We start from the raw sequence: 22,358 nt of genomic DNA on the forward strand, positions 1-22,358 counted from the left end.
TTAGCTAAGATACACAGCTTTGTTACAACACAGACACAAAACTACACATATGCATGTGTCTGTGTTTCCTAAATGACTTTATCTGCACTGGTTGGCTGACTAACACTGACATCACCTGATGGGAGTGCTGACTTTATCAGTTCATGGGGTAAAGAGACCCCAGCTGTGTGTGTGTCTTTTATCTGCTGTGTTAGTCTTCATGGCGCCCACAAAATGATGAATTCTTTTTACTTCCTCTCCTCCAATGTATCATCTCTCTGCTTTTTGCACTCTGATAATCTCTTCACCCATCACAGCACTTATTGCTTCTCAATTGCCCTTTTCTTCGTTTTTGTGGAAACAACCGTGATACCTCATCTTCCTCTTTCTTCTGTAAGAGAAACTACATGATCAGCAACGCTTTATAGCATAAAAGCAGATGGGAACAATAATATACAACAATAATGATCATACTTTATTGATGTCACAACACTGCAATGATTCTACAGAGGCTACAGAAGCTTGTTACACAGCACTGTACAAAAGTGAAAATAAAGTGGAACATAAAAATCCAGATTTTAAATGTCAGTTTGATAGTTAGAAGATAGATAGAAAGAAGAGAACTCTTATCAACACATTTGGTCACATCACTGGTTAACCACCACTATCAGCTTTTGTTTACCTGTAAAAGTATATATCTTATATGCACTTATATTAGAAAATATGCTAATATCTTGCCTCAAATGGTAAATTATCAATATATAATCAGCTTTCTAAAAGAAATGTCATTTCCTCTTATTCTAAAGTTTTAGTCTCACTGGACTGATGATTGCTATAACTATGCTTTATTGACAGACATTAGTTGTGTATATATATTAATTTAGTTGTAAAGTATGCTTGTTCTGTGATTTTGATCCATTGTTTATTTACAACAGTGATATAATCTGAGTACTTAATAAATACACATATATTTGTCCCATTTTACAATTCACCTTTTGATCCAAGGTTAATTCACATTTAATTAGTAAACAGAAACTAATATAAAAAAAAATAACCTATATTCAATCTTAAATGTTAAAATTGGATTTAACCATGTGCCTTGGAATCAACCAAGAGTTTGCAGTGGTCATCTATCTTCTAAGCACAGCATCCCACTTGCTACCTGGGCAGCATGTCTTGCAGGTCTGCCACAACAAAAGAAACTACAGCCCACAGTGCCGAGCAAAGGTTCATGTCTTGAGGGTCCTGAACACTCATGGTGTCACCTTCACTATGATGGAACCAAAAGTATCGACTGTCCGCCACATAAAGGCTGGCACCTGAGAGAGGCAGAAAACAGAGGTGAGTCCAAAAATATATGGCAGAAAGAGAAAAAAAGGTGCAAATAAGGTAAAACGAGTCCTGAAATCTACAAATATAGGGGGACAAATATAACGAATCAGGAGAGAGACAGACACACCTCATTAAAGGTAAATGGGACAAATCCTTTGCCTACGCAACAACTATTTGTCATACTAAAAATTTCCACGACTAGGAGCACCCCATTTTGACATATATTTTGTTTATGAAAGATGAAAGTTGACCGAAGAGGAGAAGAAAGAAGCAAAAAAAGGTGATCAGATTTGAAGGGGAGCCCTCACAGTGAGAGTTCAATTCCCCTTCATCCCATCATTCAAACAAATGGAGAAGTTGAAAATGGAGCAAAAAAAAAAAAACTAACCAAAACTCAACAAGTATAAAAAGATACAAAGAAATTGACTTAAAGGGAAAAAGTTGTCTGGACTCTTCTACCACAAAGTATGACGATGCAGGAAGCTGAGGAAAAGAGGAATTGGAGTTGATAGGAAATTAAACAATGACTCTCATAGATGGCTTTTCAAAAAGAAAACTAAAAACTAAAAAAGTTGAACAAAACAAAAAGTTGAAAAGCTATAGACACGTTTAGAAAGCTGAATTACATTTCTACGACAAAGTGTTGAGTTAACGACTGAAGAAACGGCGAAAAAATAATAATAATGAGCAAAGATAATAATAATACTAATTCCAGCTATTTCATGTCCTCACATCTAAACAGAACCTTCATCTGTGCATCTGGTTTGATCCTTTTCGGCTCCGATTCACGTGTTTTTGACTAACTAACAATGGGTAAAGTTTGTTTTTGCAGGCCAGAACCACACTTCGAGCAGTGTTTTTATCTGTTTGCGACACTTCACGAACAACTGGTTTCTGAACCTGCTGCTGATGCACCGGTGCAGGAAGCGGAAAGTTGGAAAGGCTTTAAAACACCCATCTGCACTTTTAAAACTTAGAAGTCATATAATCTTGCATCGATGGAGCCCCAGGATGAAATATGAACCCAGAATTAAGCAGAATATGTTCAAACCCACAGTGCCTTGAAAAACGATCCTCTCGTATTCCCGCAGAAAATGAAAGAGGCACTGAACTTTGCACCCGTCTGTGTTTTGTTAGGAAGGAAACGTGTTTCTGTTATTCTCCCAACTAAGACATTAGTTAAAACAGGTTTTCATAACAGGAACAGCCTTATGGCAATGTTTCAACTGTTGGCACCATTCCACATGGGACTGTGTCTATAATGTTAAAATTACTAAAAGACACTAAAACAAGGTTCTGTTCAAAGTCGGTTTCAGGACTTTGCATGTTTTTTTTCCTCTGTTTGTTGTTCTAAAATATATTTGTGAAGCTGGATGCATAAAATCTATGTCTGTGTCCTGTGGCCATGGTGATGGTGGCAGTTTTCATGCTGTAAGGCATGTGGCCCCCCCCAGACTGCCCCCCCCCCCACCCTAGAAAAGATCAGTCAGCACACAACTATCACCAAAACTTTGCACAAACCCTTCCGAAGTAGAGGTTTGTATTTCTACACATCATCAAGTCATATGGAATGGACTTTATAGTAAGTGTACTCTTTCATCCAATGACAGCACTACAGTACTAATTCCTTTGTCTGTGCATTAAAGCTACTCAGGCAAAAGTGCCCAGGAAGAACTGTGGTGTTTGCATCCTCACCTTATCCTTAAACAGTCCCATAGTGTCCCTACAACCAACAATAGTGAGACAAAAGACTACCCAAAACCATCCAAAGTTCATCTATGGTGCTTCAAAACCCAGAGAATTCAACATGACTCTGAGGACTGGTAATCTTTCCCAAGTGATGTACCCAACCCACCAAGATTATTTTTAGTTGACACAGAATCAGCCAGCGATGTTCACAAGGCTTGGGAGTAGGCAGGGGTAACAGGTTGGTGCTAGACCAGCCAAAGATGCCTCGGCCCTTCAGAATGCAGCATGGCTTATGAACCAAAGGACTTAACATGACTCAAAGGTACATCGTACTGCTTTGACAAGTAAAACAATGTTTCTTTCTTTTCAGGAAGCTCATCATACTGTTCAGGTGTTCTTAGGTAAACATCCACAGTAAAAAAAAAACTCAAAGTCAAGGAAGCAGGGACTTGAAAACATTTCCTCAATATCAATACTGAACAACAACAAGTCCAACACTCACCTGGTCCTCCAGACTGAAGGACTGCCACTGTATTCACATGGCAGTTTCCCCGACTAATAGTATTTGTTTTCCTTTAAAGTATGAATGTTGTGCCTGATTATGTGCTACAATGTTTTTCAGTTCCTCTCTTAAAGGTTAAACAACAACCGATGCTATTTCACTTCTATAAAACCTAGACAGAGACGACATATGAACCTCTAATCTCTACCAAAGCCACAAATGTCGAAAACAAACTCTGAGATATGAAGTATATGCACAGTAGACTGTGAGCAATCCAGAGGGTGATACTCGAATGTCACCATGTTACTGGGGGTTTTTTATATGATATTTAACAGAAAAGCAAATTCAACAGGACCGAACGAAAACTGTCAGAATAAATTGCCTTTGTAAATAAGTTATGGGTTGCAGTATTCTGTGTTGTTAATAATAATAAAAAGAAGAACAGGAAGAGGAAGGACATCGTCCCATCCTACTTTAAACATAGTTAAGTTTCAATATGCGACTTCTCTGTATCGCACTTGAAATACTTTGAAGCATATGCTATGTTCATAGTTAATGATGATGTGATGAGTGTGGTACTTTCATGAGAAATGAAACTCTTTCATGACTCAAAACTTTTATTAGATTTCTTTGTGTCTAGCACAGGTTCAGTATTTCTATTCTATAATTTTCACTGTGCTCTATTATCTTCTTGTGAACATTTGTTGCTAGGTGCAGACAGACATGAGGGATTAAACTGACCTGGTACTCCTGCCTGCATCCATGGTGAGATATCTGTCCCTTCTCCATGTGTCTCCAGTTTAGTCATATTAATGGGAGCCAACAGTTTGACCACTTCTTCCATCACCTGTTGATTGAAACACGGCAAAGTGCTTATTATCTTATCAATTCTAATGCATTAACACAATAAAGAAGTTTGTGTCCAGTCTAGGAATCAGAGGTCTGAAGTTGAGGCGTGAATGTGAAGTAGAGTACATTCAATGTGCTGGATGCTAATACACTGCACCTTGCACAATCTGTGTTTTGCTAAATTCGGACATGTAAGCCTTCATAACTACTAAAAACTAACTGCGCAACAACATTTTCTTTTCATTCCCACCTTACGTGCTGCATCACTGCCAGTAAACTGCAGAGCCTCCGGTCTGAATGTCCCCAGATCGGACTCCATGACCAGGTCAAAGTTGGAAATGTTCACCTGGATAGGAAAAAGAAGTCAAGGCCTGGTATGCAGCTAAACATTTAAAACCTGTGTAGCAAAGATCCTCAGCACAGAGAAAAGTCTGGGAGCTAGCCAAGGCCTCTCCAGTTCACTCAAAGCATATTTCGACACTCCTACACTTCATGCTTTCACTGTGTGATTTAACCTTTCCTGCTTCTGCAGAAAGAAATACTTTAGCTTTACTGCTGATACACTGGGTTTCTGCAAATACTGCAGTGACAGTGGACAGTACCTTGTGTAGATTATAGTATTGCTGTGCTCCGACACCTCCCTGCTCTTCAGCTGTCCACAGCACTGTTCGAAGAGTTCTCCTTGGACGCAAACCTAGACACAGATAAAGAGTCAAATAAACACACAGCAATGCAAATTAAACGCAGTACTGTGTAAAAGTCTTCCGTCACTATTAGATTTGTTTTTAGCAACACTATGATGATCATATATATATATATATATATATATATATATAAGATCCCTTCCTGACCTCACCATTCTCCTTTACAGAGGTCATACTCAATATTTGTCTTTAGCCAAAATAATATTTTTGTTTTAAATATATGAATATAATAACTTAATAACCTAATGGTGGCCTAAGCCATTTGCACAGTACTGTGTAGATACACAGCAAGAGAAAATAATGTTCTTTCCTATTATTACATTTTCTTTAGAGCTTGAAACACACGCTAACCTGTATTCCATGTTATTCCAGGTTTACTATTTACATTTTCATCACTGGACCTTGAACTCTTAGTTGGGAGAGCTAGACCCTGTTCTTTCTTCAATATGAATATTGTAATGCACGTTTACCGTAAACGAGTTTCCTGCTAATGTTTGTTCTTCTTTCTCAACAAATAGTTAAGGGGGGAACTTACTGTGTGCAGACTGAGGAACTGTTATGTGATTTCTGTGGAACTGGATATTCTGAACCCTCTAAGTTGTCAAGAAGGTTACTTAAATATATATATATATATATATATATATATATATATATATATATATATATATATATATATGAATATATATTAATAGAAATAATTCTCCATTGGTTTACATTGGTATAATTGGTATAACATTGGCCTGGTCACTTGTAGCACTTAAAGCATACTGGTGAGCCCAGTGATACTAACTGCTTACATAAAGCTAAATAATAAAGTAAATCATTTACTTGACTTGTTTATATTCTTGTGTAAGTGCGCTGCTCTCTGTGTACACATCATGTACAGTACACCTTTTCTTACTGTGGAAGTTCCTATGTATGTTTTCATGTCCTGTTTATGTTTGTCTATCTGGTATGTTGGTCCTTCTATTACCTAAGTCCTTTATGAGTGACAGGACTTCCCAGGAAATCATGGCTCCACCTCCGTCATCCATGGCACCCTGGCCCACATCCCAACTGTCCAAATGACCACTCAGCAAGACAACCTTGCAGATTGGACAGATAAAAGATATATAAACACACAAAAGAGAGACTGAAAGATACAAGTATTTGTCTAATCTGAGTCAGATCAGACAAATACGAGAGAACTCTATCTGATCCATAACTTCAGATCTACATTTTATTATAAAACACACACAAACAGGATATGCCTCAAGTTTGACTTTGAATATATAATTTTAAAATTGCTTTTTTATCAGCAAGTTCAGACAAACTGGCATAAAAAACAGGAAAACAAAGACAAATCCAATTTCCAGGAATTTTATCGAGATGGAATTCCTGTCAGTGAGATGCTCCTGACCTGATGTTCCAGGTTACAAAACATTTTCCAAGCTGGTCTGGCCTTGTCAGGACAATGACCCAGAACAGCAGCAACAAACAGACAGGCCCATCATTTATACAATCATGTTGTTCATAATTATTATTTTCTGTTTGTAGCTAAAAGTCCCATCAGTTTACTTGAAATCAATTTAATATTATAAGTGTGAACATACAAGTGCATTCTACGCACTCAGATGATTTTAGGATTTAGGAACACATCATCATCATCTGGGAACATTAGGATATACCACACACATGCAGTTAGCACATTTTATATCATGAGAGACCAATAAAGTATACAAGAGTTCCAATGTGGTTCAGTGACATGTAGTTGTGATAAAACAAAACCACTTCAACAAAAACAGAGTAGTGCTCATCACAAACACTGTCTGCAGAATGGTTTGCGTTTTAGGGATTTTCATAAGCAGAAGGCGTCCACAGCAGATGGTTCAGGAATCGAAAAGTTACAATTTCCCAAGACTGGAATTATAGAGGTTGAGTGGGCAGAAAAAGTCCCAACATGATGACTCTGAGTTGTCCTGAAAGGCTAAATTATTCACTAAAATGTCAAATGTAGATTTTATTGATGTACAAGAACACACAATGGCTACTACTGCCAGAGAGCAGTCAGAAAGTCTGAAATGATGTCAGCCACACCATGTGTTTCATTTCCTTTTTCTATAAAGAGGGGTCAGCATCAGTTCCCAGATTAGAATAGTAACAGCTTACATCAACTGTGTTCCTCAAGTCGAGTGACTGAATTTTAGTTCCCTACACTTTTTCCTCAAACAGAAAGGCTTGTCAAGAAGTTCGGATGAACTGCTAAAACAAAGTCGATATGGCGACGTTGCTAAAATACCAAACAGAGCAGGTTTGAGCAGTCTGAAAGCAAAAGAGAGGAATCTAGTGTTTGGTCATCTTGCACTAAGCTCTTATGATGTGATGTTTTGCAATTGTTGAATCAGCAGGACTTGTATTTGCAGGCTCAACAGACTGTAGGGGAGTAAAAGCTCTAGCACACACAGTTCAAATTCCCATCACAAAACATCATCTACCTTCATCTGCCAACAACATGTATCTTATCAGGTATGCATGATGTTTACAGCAATTTCTGGCCCGAATGCAATATGCTCCCTCTCTTAACAACAATAAAAACACCCTAGCTTCAGGCTTCCTCCACCTACATACCACAGACTATGATTCACAGATGACGCTGTGGAAGTTTCACACAGGTTCCATGTGAGACATGAGAAATGAGAAATTCCTAAATAGGAGTCTCTCCTCACGTTTCCTGCTGTGCTACAGCAGATAAGGCGAGAGCTCTGGGCAGCTTCAGAAACCTGCTCCACTTGTCGTGCCGGTGTACCCACATCTGTGTGCCCCCATTTGGCAACCTGTGGCACAATGCTGAGTATGCCACCTGAGGTGTCTAGATTCTAGAAGCTGCTGCTTCAGCAGAGCAGCATTTTATCCATTAAGCAGGTTCTACCAGTTAGACATGTCTGGGTAACCGTAGAAAGAACTTATGTGTGACACACTGTGTGACACTGCACTGTATAGTATCGTTTCTGACCTAATGCAGCGCACAATGAAAGTGAAAAAGGTATCTACATTTGCAAATAGTTGTCTTTCTACACGTGTTCACCTTTAACATCATCCGTCATGTTGCCATTAAACAAAACCTTAAGAAACTAGTGGTGTTTGTAGATTATTTTATAAACCTGTCCATGCAATTCATCTTTGCTGGAAATTACATATGCAAACAATTTAGTTGTTTTGAGGTCCGTTTTTGATATGGCCATATTTAAGAAAATAGGAAGCCAAAGCAGAGACAATTTTTTTTCCAAAACATAAACAACAGACAGTTTGTTTGTGAAGTGTTTTGTTTCCATAGAAACCCATGTTATATTGACTGACATTTCTCTGCAGTTCCAGCAGTGTCAAGCTTTAGTGATTAGATCACACACATCAGCAAAAAAAATGCAGACTTAATAACTGAGGGAATTTCTAGAGATCTAAAATTAATTGAGAGAGAGACAAGACCATTCAGAGAGTCTTTCTTCCAATTAAATTAATTACATTACATGACATTTGTTTTCTATGTACAAGTGAATGGGTGCTACCTGCTCAGGGTGTTGCCAGCCTTTGATTTCAGCCACCGTGTTGAAGGAGTCAGCATCTGGAAAAGTCTTGGCTGCCATTGTGACCCTGATCATGATCTTCTGCCCCCTCTTTGACAAACGCCACATCAGTTCAGCATCCTCCACAGTGATACAGGCTGTAGGGATTCGCTTCACTCCGTCCTGGTAGTCCTGCCAACCTGTGTGTGGACTACAAACAGACACATACATTTCTGCTGACTATATCTTTACTATGTGAAGAGAGATGGTCCCAAACATGATCATCATTTTTTTCCCTTATGGATACCTGTTAATAGAAAAAGGAGTGATAGATCGAATGAGTGTCGCCACAGCTCCTACTTTAGCTGCCTCAGAAGCTCCATATGCACGATAAGCCACCGTCTCCCCATAGCTGACAAAAGGCTGATTAAAGACCACAATCTTCCCTGTGGCCTCGCTGGCTCTGTGCTTGAGCTCCTCAAAAGACTGAACCACTAACACCTCTGCCTCGATACCTGGAGATACAAGAGTGAGACAATGAGGAGTAAAAGAGATGTGGATGGCAGATGGCAGGCATATAGATATTATATAGCATGGTCCTTACCTTCAGGTGGTGTCCCTACACTGCTACCAAGTCCGAGTATAGCCAGATTTTTCACCCTAGGCACGATCATTACTGCACTCTCCTTCCCTCTGACCCAGTGTGGGATTTTGACTGGTTCTGGACACAAAACCATATAAGGGCACAGAAAAAAGGAAAGTCAAACCCTGCTGAAGTACATGTACATCCTGTAACCTGTGAAAGTTATGTCTGATAATTATCTTCACTGCACACTTTTAACATCCTGGATCCAGAGAGGTGGCTCAACCATACTTACCTAAATGTACATCCAGCCCGTCCTGTGTCATAGCATTGTACATGTATTTGATAGCCATGTTCAGATTCTCTGAGCCACTGACACGATTCCCTATGGTGTCCGTGAAGTCAGCCAGACGTCTGTAAGAGCGGTTCTGGGCAGCTCCAAACACAGCCAGGTCAATGATCCGTTTTGCCACATCAGCATAGTCTGCTATCTCCGTAGCTATGTCTGAAGCTAAACTCAGACAGAAATACAGAAAGAAAACAACATGCCAGCAAAGAAGGTCAGGTTTTATTCCCATCATAGAACCTTTCCACTATGTTTAATACGTTTTCAGCTTTTTTCTTTGTCATTTTAGTAGATAAGTTAAAAAAGTGGATATGTTTTTGTTTGGTTTTTTTTTGGTCATAAAGAAATTTAGTAAATATAGAAGAAGATAGAAGTAAGTAATCGACCAAATCAGGAGACAGCTAAAGTTTTATACAAAGGTTGAAGCAAAGAACCAAAGAACTGTCAAATGCTTAAGATCAATAAATTAGGGAAGGAATATAGACATGATGTGAGTTCAAATGCTAAATAATACACTGATAAAAGACAGGAATGGGACTAAATGCAAGTGTAGCACCTAGGACACAAGTGAAGGTGTGTGCGAGAGGCAGGAATTAATGATCCAGTTTTTTTGCAGCATGAACATTTTCTGTAATTGATTGGATTTCTGTGGCACCGCTTTTTATGATCTAAAGAAAACGAAAAAACACACTTCTCTTCACCCTGATGTCCATACACAAGCCTATATTGGTCTTTAAATTTCAGATTAAAGGAAATATTTAACACCTTTCCTGGCAGTATCATTTGATACAGCTCTGGCCACAGCTACTGAGCCCATGGGCAGAGTCCGGTGAGGATGGCAGTCACAGGGAGATGACAACATGAAGAAAAACATGAAGAAGGAGAGGAAGAAGGGCAGCGTCCCTTCCCATGCCATCTGCACACAGAGAAACATCATCATGATTAACAAAAAGCATGCACTACATTAACCCTAACAGGGAAATTCCCTGCAGATAATTGATCCCACATTGCTGCAAATTCACATGGAAAACACTGGAGAGTGCAGTATCACTGGCTGAAGGGCTTTTGATGGTAATCCGAGCCTCTTTACAGCGTTGGCTTTTCAATTAAACTTTGAACACAATTCATTCTAAACCCTACAGAGGCACAAATGAATTACTGTATAAGAAACATGGCTCCAACATATGCAAGTGCTACTATTACTTTTGTATAACACTGGTTATGATCATGTGTAAAGTGACACTGGGAGAAAAGCAACGTTAGCTTGAAGTTACTTTCACTTTTACAGGATCTGACCACATTAATGTAATCAATCTGTTTCTGTCTGTGTTATCAATTCACACCATCACATTTATCGCGGTATTAACAAAGATTTTTGGCCGGTGTCTTATGTTTTGTTAGTCAAACAGGTAAAATGTGGTTTAAACACAGCGCAAACTGAAGAATGTAATTGAAACTTGATGCTACGGCAGTTGAACACATTTTTAGAATATCAGTGAGGATCAGATCTCTATAAAATAACACAAACCCTTCTATTCTCCAGTGCCTCTGATTTCGTTGACGTTACAAGACTTTAAAAGCTGTAGGAATAAATCTTGTGACAAGCTAACACACATAAACACCGGAACATAAACACAACTTCCGCGCTCGTGATTGTAGCGTGGCTAACGAAAGTAAACTTCCGGTGGGGTTTTTTTTTTTCACAATAAAAGCTTTATTTCTATGTTGGTATGTTAACAACTGCCTTACAGAGTCAAGTACAGAAATGAGTACATTAGGTCCAAAGATGTTTTTAAATGACTCTCAAACTAGGGTTAGGGTTTAAGGCAGAATGATTTATGAATCACAAAGGGAAATTCCAGTGTTGCAGTTTCCATTACACTAAACACATAAACAGTGGTAGTTGCCTAAACGCTGTCCAGAGCTGCGACTGTACTGTCCACACTGTATGAAACACAGCACCTCTCAGCCCACAGCCCAGTTTGTGGTCTTCATCCCCACAAACCCTCTATACTACTAATCCTCCGCGTTCTTCTGCAGTCATTGGTATTCAGCATAACTGACACACCCTGTTGAACAGTCAGACTGTGTTTACTTATATTTCTATTACACTCTACTGCTGCTACAACTAATATATTACTTGTTTTACATAATATTACAAACAGGAGCCTGCTTACATCCATTGCTTCGTTACATGATTATATAAAACATCCAGTGTTTCCTGTGACTTTTATCATCATCTTATTTCCACTGTTTCCTCTGACATTTGGATTTTTTTCGTCTCTGCATTATCTGGTTTTGGAAAGCATCTGACCATTTGGCACCATTCACATGCCGTTGGCTTGGTTATACATAGTGATTTGAAATCCTTTTTCTCTGGCACCTACATTTGTAAAAGGATATTTCTTGAGGCCAGTAGGAAATGTTTTTCAGTGCTACTGTAAAAACAAAGTGGAACCGAAGTTACAGCTGAGTTCATTTACATGTAGTTGACCTTCGAACATATTTTTGCCAGAAGCTCATCACTTTAATTTTAAAGTGATCAAGTCAAGAGCTTCTATCCATTTCTGTAGAGTAGGTGTAGCTTCTAATATAGTCTTTGAAAAATATTGGTTTTGTCATTGTCACACAGTGAATGCAGAACCCAGACAATTGCAATGATTCCCAATTACTGTGTAGACACTTAAAATTATTCCTTAAATAGCCAATAAGCACATAGAGGATATCAGAGAGATAGAGACATCAGAAAGAGGAACAAATGGCAAAAAATAGTCAGCAGAAAAAGCAGAAAGTGAGATTTACGAGGAGATGAAGTGAATTATTTGTGTGCTGTGTGTTGAAAGTACAGTACCGTGTGTGCCCTTATAGTCAGACCAACTGCCCAATTAAAAAAAAACAAAAAAAAACAGAAAACACAAACAGCCAGTTGCCACATTGCTTTAAAGCCACATCATTTATTCAGTAGTGAAATTCATAAGATACACCAATTCAGCAACAGAGTTTTCTGTATGCCAGCTCATGCACATACATCTTGTTGGTAAGTTGATTTTTGGTTAAACCAAACCATTGTGTAGGTCTTTTATGTGTCAAATTAAGGTTTCTGTCAATTCATATTCAATTTTGTTAAAAATTAAAGCTGTAAAATATTTACAAAGGACATAATATTCAATGTTAATCATTTATTAAACTTATTAATGTAAAATATATATATATTAAAAGCTATAAAACGACTAATTAAATTGAAAATGAATTGAACCAAACTTGTCAAATACATTGACATAAATATTAAAACTAACAGTAGGCATAAAGAAGCTTTGATGAGTAAATACTGTACAATTTCAATTCATCACTGACATTAACCTGAACTATATTTTAAGCCAGTATAAATTAATACATTGAATTTATAGTATCATCAACATATTGTTTAAACCTAAAATGATCCTAGAGGAGAAAGGTTATTGTGTGTCATCAGCTGCTGGATTGCTTGTTAATGTTAACCCATTGTCTTAAGCCCCTATGGGCACGGTTTATGTCATTTATGTACTGAAAGAAATACCAGAGTTTTTCCAAAGACTTCACACAGTGGAGTCTGGTCCAGACAAAGGTCAACGAATAACACTAATACTGTAAATAAACATACAATGAACTGCAAGGCACTGAGGATTTGAGTGCTTAGTGATCAGACTGTTTCTTCCAGTCATTGAAAATAGGTAGTTTGCTTTTGCATTCAAATAGTCAGTTACAGTTCTACAGTAAAGTAAATTATGTTGTATGTATGTGTGTGTGTGTGTGTATGTATATATATATATATATGTGTGTGTATACATATATTTTATTTCTTTTATTTTAATAGGCAATGCACAAGGGGAAACAACTTGCTAATAAAAAGGAAAACAGCCTGCGGCTGACTGCCGTTTACTTCCTGAAGTTCTAAAAGTCTCTAAAAGAGCCCATGTTTGAGCTGGTTAAAGAACAGACTCAGAATTAGGATCCTGTGCTTCAAACCTGACATGTTTCTACTCAGGAAAGCATTGTAACTATTAACCATCTGAAACTCCACTAGGTTACACTGCTTATAACAGTTAAGAAGACAGAAATCAGTAACTGCATTTTAATTCACAAACCTCAGTATATGAATAAGGCCTGACTGCAAACTGCAAGAAACATTATATGGTGTAAGTCCCTTTAACTTCAAAACCCAGCATTATAGCTGCATTCAGTTGACAGTAAGCAAGGAATGTGCTTTGGCGTTCGTCAGACAACACTGGTCACTTCCACAGTTTCTGAATTATAGTCATTAGCCTTGGCTGTACCTTAGCAATCCTGTCCTACATGCTTGGAGCACTCTGTCACCAAATGAAATAGTCCTCAAAATTTTACTTTACCACTATGTTGAACAGATGCAATGTTGAAGGACCTTAACCTACATAAGGCTATTGCTTTAAAACAATGGCTCATGTAAATATAATCTCTAAACATGAAAACACACTGGAAAAGCTACTAAAATAAAGACAAATAAAGCACATTTATATTTGGTCAGTTCTATAAGTGTCACATATCAACACAAATATGTACCTGCAACGTAACAATCTTTCATACCAATACTGGGTAGCATATGCAGCATATGAAAAAACATTAATTGCTCATAACAATAAAAAAAAAAAATCAATTCAGCAAAGAAAGCTTACAGTAAATTAGATATCACAATGCAAGATGTCCATAGACAAGCAAATCTGGCATCAAAAATAAAGAAAAAAAAGGATGTCAACATTTGAAGCTTCTTGGTAATACTTACACGTAGTACAATGTCATTTAACAGCATTCAAAGTGCGTTAAAGCTATTCCTATGTTTATTTCCTTATGTTGTTCCCTTGAGCTGACAGTTGAGCTTTAGTTCTGTTAAATGCTAAATCAATGTTTGTGTAATGCAGAACAAGTCCAGCCCAACATAGATCAGCTTAAAAAAGTGATGTGGGTCTGAAGGCACGGTGTTGTCAGAACTTTAAAGCTGAATACTAGATAAGAAATTAAGTCGTTTACTTCTATGTAATATCTTCTTATCCAGTATGGTCAACATAGGAATTTATTTTTAATAATCTTTTTTGTTCACTTATGACCTCTTCTTCACAAAATGAATATTATGCAGGAAAAAAGATAAAAGGATGGCAGGAGGAGGAATGTAAGTAAGATCACCAAAAACAAAAACAAAAAAAAAAAACAAATATCTAAGGAGCACAGAAGAACAGCAGAGGTCCTTCACTTTAAACTTCAACAGGAGGAATCATCTTAAGCTGTTTAGAGATCCATTCTCAGCCCTGAAAAGCAGGTGATAGATTCCATTTAAAATCCTTTTTGTTTAGTTCAGGCATAGAACTCCTTGGATGGCGCTTTGTGATAGGCTGTTGTGGAATGTTTGGTGTCCCCCAGGTCGTAACTACCCTCATCCTTCTTCTTCATGCGGTAGGTGAGAAGGACAAGGAGAAAAACTGCACAGAGGAATCCAACCACTCCACAGGCTATCACCGCTGGAGAGGACATGATAATATATCAAAACATTGTATATTTTGACAGAAATCCACACTCTCTTCAAATTAAACTGAATGTCAAAAATAATTAACTTCAGAATGTATATTTGAGCATACAGATTTAGCAATAAGATAAATTTAGGATACCCCAATTCATTGTAAATTGATCCAAATCCTCATATTCTAGGAATTACATTGTAAGGACTGTCCTTACCTGCCAGCACCTCTGTCCTCTCCCACATGTTCTCAGACGTGACCTCTTCAGGAGAGTCCAGCTCATACAGTCTCTTGCCTCGACCATCTTCGGACAGAATTTCATTTTCAAACTCTTTGCTCAAAACCTTATTTCCACTGTCTTTGGGTATCAAGACATCCCACCTATCCACACTGTTGGCCTCATCTGACTCCTTGGTTACACTAATGTCCATACCGAATGCAGTTCCAGAAGTTTCACTGAAAGGCATTTTTGTCAAACTGGGGCTGGTGGTCTCTGTGAACCTATCACCTGGCACCTGGAACAAGACATGCATTAGTATGGCTGAAGAAAACAATAATCATGTGATTTTATACATTATTACTACCACCCTTTACACTATAAGTAGATGTTGGAAATATATGTTTGTTTGTTTTTTTATAACATTTTGTGTTACACATTGCAGAAATAAGAAATATCTCAAAATTAAAATAGTGCATGTATACTTGCTTGGGGTTTAAGTCAACCTAACAACCTAACATTCACTAATATCCAAAAAATAAAATAAAATAATAATAAAAAAAAAAGGTTCAGTTCATGAAGATTGTTTACCTTTGGGATAAAGATCTTATTAAAAAGAAAATGCATATTCTACCTCCATTTCTCTATTGTTGCTGTCAGGGGATTTGTATGGTGGTGTCTTCACTGTGGTTGTTTGGTCCTGGCTCTCTCCCACCGTGGTTGGTTGGTTGCGAGGAGAGTGTGCTGTTGACTGTGGTTGAACTGGAACCATTTCTTTGGATAATGTGGTCTTAGAGACGTTGTGAAACCTACTGAGTGCCTCTTCACTGAAATCTGAGATAAAAGAAGCAATCACCAGAAATTCAGATACTTCAATACTGTCTTTACAACCTAGCACTATCATTGACTAAGGAGGAAAAGCTTTTTTCTTCAATCATCTACCTGTAGTATGAGAATCTTTATTTAGAGCTATGTCAGAAAATTGTGACCTGAGGAAGTTAAATTACCAGTTCCTTTTACATACAATAGAAACGCAAAGTCACCAGAATTTAACTAGCCCCAATTTCATCAAATGTTCCAACACATTATTCACTGTGAGTTTACAGGTGAGTCATGCATAATACAGGTGGAAGGTATTTGACATCTGTTGCCTTCTAATAAAGATCTTACCTGGCTAATTCCACATCACCTCAGGACAAACATCTGGCACACTTTGGGTGCTTCTGTGCTTGAATATCCAAGCACTTTTGTCAACTGCACTTGTATTACTCATTTATTTATCAGACGTGTGTAACTGCGATTTGTGATTATGAGAAGGCACTATGGATTCAGTAAACTTAACAGTATGTGAGGAAATTTGACTTTAAAAGCGAGACTGGTGGTTTAGAGAGCTGAGAATCATGAAGTTCCAGAGAGTAGCAGAAAGTTTCAGAAATATTAGACAATTTAAACTTGCACATGTTGTGAGAAAGTGGTCTCCTTACTGTAGTCTCCAGATCCAGAGCCTGAGCCATCATCTTGGTTATCTTCATCATCTATAGGGACATCGCCTGAAGTCCTGCCCTCTAGGTACAAGTCATCTGCTGTGGTAACCAAACGCTGCAAGAAAGAAAAATGAAAAACATTTTTTTTTAATTATTATTCCTTCCATTCAAGCCCGAATGAAATACTAACGAAGAGAAAAAGGAGGGGGAGAGACATATATTCACATAAATCTTAACTGACAGTTGGAGAATTCCTCCTACCAATTGAAAACATGTGAACATCTCTATGTTTTGGAGTAAGACTACCTCTCAAAACCAATAACCCACGGCAACCAAATATGAGAATTCACTGTTATCTGCAAGTTTATTCATGGTAATCAATTTCCTATCGTAACATGTAGAGTTTGAGGCTTGTTTCTTGCTCATTTCATGTGTTGTGGCAGTAATTTATGATGCTTCACAGAGCCAGACAGCAGAGGTCTGAGTGTGTGAGAGGAGGGGGGAGCAATACGGCAGCTTCAAAAGACAACACACAAAACAGACAAGTGGACACACACACACGGAAAAAAAACACTCCAAGATTCCCACCACAGTAGGAGTGTGAAGAAAACCAAACCCCTACTTCGCTCATCATCTAAAGCCTAGACTGGGTGGGGAAAAAAAAAAAAAAAAAAAAGGAAAAAGCCAAACACATGAGGTATTTGAATAGACAAAGTTATTCATTAGGCACGAGAATGTGGCTCGAATCCCAGCTGTGGCCTAACTCCACTAGAGTTCCTTAGGCAAGACCTCCTTACGCTTACCCTCCCTTTGCACATTGTAGTCGCTATAGATAAAAGCATCTGCCATATGACTAAGTGTAAACTTGTTACAAAATATGAGTACAGCTACATGTATGAAGAAAGCAACAAAATATCAGTACGACAGAAAAAAAAAAAAGTATAACACAGACATAGACACACACAGCCATAGATGAATATGGTCCATTGAGACCTGAAGTATGTCTGGTATGCATACTATGCTTCCACTAACACAGGTGCTGAGAGTTTTAGAAAAGAGGGAGACTGGATAAAGAAAGGAAAGGAGGGAGACAGGAATAGTACTATGTGTTGCTTATAAAACAGGTGCTATAGAGGGGGTTATATGTTGGAGGAGGTGTAGCCTCCTGGTGTAATCGTTCTCACTTTTAGCACCTTAAATGTGAGGGAAATGTTAGAGGAAAATTCAGCTGTAAGTAAATTTTTAAAGCATTAGTCTTCTCGTGCCAATACTAGTCTTTCATCCAGCAGTGTACCTTAGGCCATCTGTAGGCAAAAATTTAACCATAAGGCGACAAACAAAACCATGCAAAGTCATGCAGATGGCAACTAATTTGACTAATAGATTTATGGTCTTACTGTGTGTCACATTCTGGTACTGCAAAGAACTGAATATACTTTATAGAGTAGACCAAGTTTGATGTTAAGAATGAAAGAGATGTGAAATGTATGTATTTATTCTATAACTATAGGCCAAAATTTTCTAACAACGCTGTTTAATTCTAAAACACAGGTTTAGCCTATTTTTAATGTTATAGAACTAGATCTAGACACAGTGTCTGTGATACGCGATGTTTGTTTGGCTCACTGAAATGTAATAAAAATAATAATAAGACAAATGGAGAAAAACATTATGAGACAAACCTGATATTAACATTGTGGTGAAACAAGCTAAGGAGAAGTATCACCAACACCAATTTTCCAAAAGACACTAAACTCTCATAATGCCAAGGCTGACTGAAATAACAGACGGGTCTCTAACATTCTTTCTAAATTGAGCCAGGGATTACAAAAGCAGATGCAGTGCTTGTCAAAACAAAACACACAGATACACTACTAGGAACTGCTGCAGACACGCAAATGTGAAGTCCATCTAATATCTTTCTTCTACATCTTTTTGACTTGCCTGTCGTACATTTACTGCCAAACACACAGCAGCAGGTTGGACAACCGATCTGGGTTTTCTTGTCTAGCTCTGAAACAGAGTAGTTCCTGCTTTGATCTATAATAATTGAATTGTCTCGGTGAAAGAGAAATACAAGGCTCAAAATTAAAATAAGTAGGATTACTTTTAATGGCACAACAATTAGTTAGGCTGTGTCCCTTCTAATGCAGATGTATGCACAATTGCACAAAAAAATGAAGTAACCAGCTATGATGACTGTGTTACACTGTTGCCAAACTCTTCCTTAAACCCTGAGTAACTTGTCAAACATACTGACATAGTTTTTTAGATAAATCGTTTAATCAATAAAATAATTGGAAGGAGTAAAAAGCTAAAATATTCAGCAGACAAATAAAACCATAAAAATTATCAATCCTCAAACTTGGAAGCTGGAACAAGAATCACAGAGTTTTTAATGACTAAATAACTTTATTATTAATTACTGCTACCTATTTTTTTGGTTAAATTACCATTTAATTACCTTTTTTTGCTTGTTTGTTTTGTTAAAACACAGCTACAGACATGAAACACAAAGGCTAAATAAAATCATCTATCACTTTTTCTATCAAGTCCTTTGCCAGACAAAAATGAGTGCCTAAGACCTTACTGGAAGACCTCCATCATTCACTTGCATTTGGAAAACATAGCTATGTACAAACATAGTACAAACACATACATGCAGCCCATAAAACCCATCTACCATCTGGTATTTTTGTGTGTTGTTATTGTGGAAACTGTTTTCTGGAAACAGCCAGGACATGGTGATAAAACAAAAAATACTGAAGGCAGGGGGAGGGTATGCTAAGACAGTGCATAATTAAATGCTATAACAATTAAGAATCAATTAACACCAAAATTATTTTCTAAAAGTCTTTTAAGTAAAATATTTCCTCAGTGTACTGAAATTCAGTGAGAGCAGTGGTGCCCAGAGCGAGCTTGTGTAACCGCCAAAAGCATACAGAAGACCTGTCATCACCATCTAGATGGCAGAAGCACACAACACTGTGATCATAGGGGGTGTATGTTTGGTCAAGGATATGAGTCATATAATGTCTGACCCCTCAACATCAGATGTATCTGTTTACATTTACAGTCATTTGGCAGAAGTTTTTATTTAAAGTGAGTCAGAAGTGAGGTACAGAGCAGCAGATTCTGTCTCTAAAGGCTTCACAAAGTCAACATTACTGTCAATAAAAGAAACCAGGGCCCCTTCTTGGTAAAAAGCTATTGTACTTTTTCCAGCAAGTCTAAACATAGTTCAGTAGGACTGTACATAAAGACATTAGTGTATAAAGTCAGCAAATACCACTATAATTCTGTCTTGTGCTTGTGTCTTAAAGCCTTAAACTGAGATATGCATCACAGTCACTTGAAACTGCTGATGACAAACTAAAGGTTGCACTCAGCACTATTTGACAAAGGATTCGATTTTCATCACTTAAGAGCCTTAAAATGTTAAAACTCAAAGACATGCAGTATAAAAAATTGGTTAGCTCTGATTTGAATGATCTTTCAACAGTCTTGTTGTAAATATTTGACAATGGTGTGAAAATCTATCTGGGATATGTTGAGATTGGAAGTCCGATATCTAACCAATGACAAAAACTTTCTGGCTGTTAATCATATGTACACAGTCTTTTCATATCACATACAGTGTTGTGACTACTGATTAACTGAGAGCTCACAAGACTTTACCACATTGTTCAACTGTCCACACCCAGAGATGTCATCCTACTCTTTTGACAGTCATTGACCGTAACTTAATCTTTTTTTGTTGTTTGTATGCTTGTTTATAGTTTGGTCTTTCTGTCATGTGTGTATTTTTTTTAATGTGTTTAAGAAAAACCTAAAATACTATAATGAGAGCACGTGTCACCGTCTTCCTCTTTCCTTCTTTGGTTAGGTGGAAAACTGTGCGTATCACACGCACTTACATGCGTGCCTGGACTAGTTCAGTGCGACCCAGAATATGACAACTATGGCTCACACACTGTCACAGGCGGGAAGCTTGTTTTAACATTCATCATTCAGATGTGAGTAACTTCAATGACTGACGAACTACTAATCCTACAACCACACCTGGAGAAAGAGACAGTTTGAATATACAATGTGACCGATCACACCCAACAATTTAGTAGTGAAGTCTGTATTAACGACATGGGTTACAAAGGCATACATTACATGGTGATACAATTAAAAGGTTAGCAGTGAAACAGTGGTCACATTTGTTATATGATATTATATTATATTCAGACGTTAAACCTTCGCTGGGAAAGAAACGGCTAGCTGTATTTATTGCCTGTATGTCTACAACTCTCTCTGTATTTAGTCAACACGTCGTCTTTCTTCCTGATACAAACATCCAGCAGGACAGTGTCAGGTTTAAGATCTCTCCTCTTTACAATATACAGTCCATAAATCATAAATATCATGCAATTGTGGAAAGGTGCTGAATCTCCCTTGCTCTCGTTTGGGACTTTTACAGTCAATAAATCATGCAATCACAGTATTTTTCCGCATTCATGAGGGAGCACAGACAAGGAGGCAACAGACAGACACAGGGAGAGAAAGGGAATGACAAAGTTTGTCTAATGTGAGTTAGGGGCGTTATTCTAGTCTGGCTAGCAACAAGTAGAAGGATATTAATACAGTCAAAATTTCATTTACAAAATAATGACATTCAAATGTGTGTGGGTGAGAAACTCAGGCCAGGTCTGGATGTTTGGGTTTCAATGTCAAAGCTGTGAGTTGGAGGCTGAACAGACTTTGGCCCTGAGTGAACTTGACATCGACATGGTCGCCTGGACTTGAATACACATGCTATTGTTGAATATCAGTAAAGGCTGGTGAGCCAAATAACACAAGTCTTATGTAAATAGGGCCGCTGCCAGGAAGATAAAACGTTTTTAAGATAAAAAACATTTTTATGTTGTTGATTTATAGCACAGGCTTTACATAAAACGTATAGGTAGGTGGGCCAACGAGGAAAAGATATAATAGCGAACACGACCCGAACAAGCTAGGACGGAACCGTTGAAACGTTTCTGTAGCCATGACGAAAACAGACAGACTGGAACCGACTGAACGTTACGGAGGGTTTTTAAATGGACACCAACTAACCTCAACGGACAATTAGTGATTTACGAGGGGGGGGAAAATAAAAAGAAAAAAGACACAACGTCAACTCATCGAGTGAAGCCAACATTTAGGAGCTCCCGACAACGGCAGCTGCGCTGAAGTGAAATTAAAACCCCACAAATTAAAGCTACTTACTTTCTCACTGATAACGCCAGTCGCCAGTGCGACGAGGAGCAACGACCACAGATTCCTCATCTTAAACTTTCCAAAAAAAAAAACACACACGGCAGATACGAAGAAAATGACAGAAAAAAAAAAACTTAAGAGAGACACAAAACAATGTACACGCTGAAGAGCGAGCTAACGTCGTTTGGCTACTTTGCTGAATCTCGGCACCTCCATGCGGCTCTCCTGGACGCGCTGTGATGTGGAGCTCCTCGGGGAGAAAAGTTGTTTGGTGCCGGTGACGTCAGCGCGCCATGACGCAGGCACACGCACAGTGGCACGTACGAGCACACGCACGCTCTTCTATGGACTTTAAAATGAATTCT

General features: G+C 38.0%; 2 protein-coding genes across 2 annotated transcripts; both read right to left on the minus strand.

Moving 5' to 3' along the window:
• Positions 1 to 574: 574 nt before the first annotated feature.
• LOC113170828 (carboxypeptidase Q) lies at positions 575 to 11,183 on the minus strand. Its single transcript, XM_026373094.1, has 11 exons — positions 11,052 to 11,183; positions 10,289 to 10,439; positions 9,473 to 9,688; positions 9,199 to 9,315; positions 8,902 to 9,109; positions 8,598 to 8,805; positions 6,029 to 6,140; positions 4,954 to 5,045; positions 4,602 to 4,697; positions 4,244 to 4,349; positions 575 to 1,298 (listed from the first exon to the last, which is right to left on the minus strand). The coding sequence occupies exons 2-11, from the start codon at positions 10,437 to 10,439 to the stop codon at positions 1,138 to 1,140; spliced, it is 1,467 nt and encodes a 488-aa protein (XP_026228879.1). The 5' UTR covers positions 11,052 to 11,183; the 3' UTR covers positions 575 to 1,137.
• Positions 11,184 to 12,461: 1,278 nt separating this feature from the next.
• On the minus strand, positions 12,462 to 22,224 carry LOC113170570 (syndecan-2-like). Its single transcript, XM_026372702.1, has 6 exons — positions 22,204 to 22,224; positions 22,003 to 22,068; positions 16,747 to 16,861; positions 15,897 to 16,096; positions 15,263 to 15,560; positions 12,462 to 15,048 (listed from the first exon to the last, which is right to left on the minus strand). Exons 1-6 carry the CDS (start codon positions 22,207 to 22,209, stop codon positions 14,885 to 14,887), a joined length of 849 nt encoding a protein of 282 aa, XP_026228487.1. The 5' UTR covers positions 22,210 to 22,224; the 3' UTR covers positions 12,462 to 14,884.
• Positions 22,225 to 22,358: the final 134 nt, after the last annotated feature.

This window comes from Anabas testudineus, chromosome 16 (genome assembly GCF_900324465.2).
Source record: "Anabas testudineus chromosome 16, fAnaTes1.2, whole genome shotgun sequence".
In the NCBI taxonomy this organism is placed as follows: domain Eukaryota; kingdom Metazoa; phylum Chordata; class Actinopteri; order Anabantiformes; family Anabantidae; genus Anabas; species Anabas testudineus.

Excerpts from the sequence above, each read along its gene's own strand:
- LOC113170828 (XM_026373094.1), bottom strand. The coding sequence starts at position 10,439 with ATGGCATGGGAAGGGACGCTGCCCTTCTTCCTCTCCTTCTTCATGTTT. Across the intron at positions 9,316-9,472 it reads CGGGCTGGATGTACATTTAG|AACCAGTCAAAATCCCACAC; the intron begins GTAAGTATGGTT and ends TTTTGTGTCCAG. Across the intron at positions 5,046-6,028 it reads GTCACTCATAAAGGACTTAG|GTTTGCGTCCAAGGAGAACT; the intron begins GTAATAGAAGGA and ends ATCTGTGTCTAG.
- LOC113170570 (XM_026372702.1), bottom strand. Across the intron at positions 16,097-16,746 it reads CTCTGGATCTGGAGACTACA|ATTTCAGTGAAGAGGCACTC; the intron begins GTAAGGAGACCA and ends CTTTTATCTCAG. Across the intron at positions 15,561-15,896 it reads GCAACAATAGAGAAATGGAG|GTGCCAGGTGATAGGTTCAC; the intron begins GTAGAATATGCA and ends GTCTTGTTCCAG.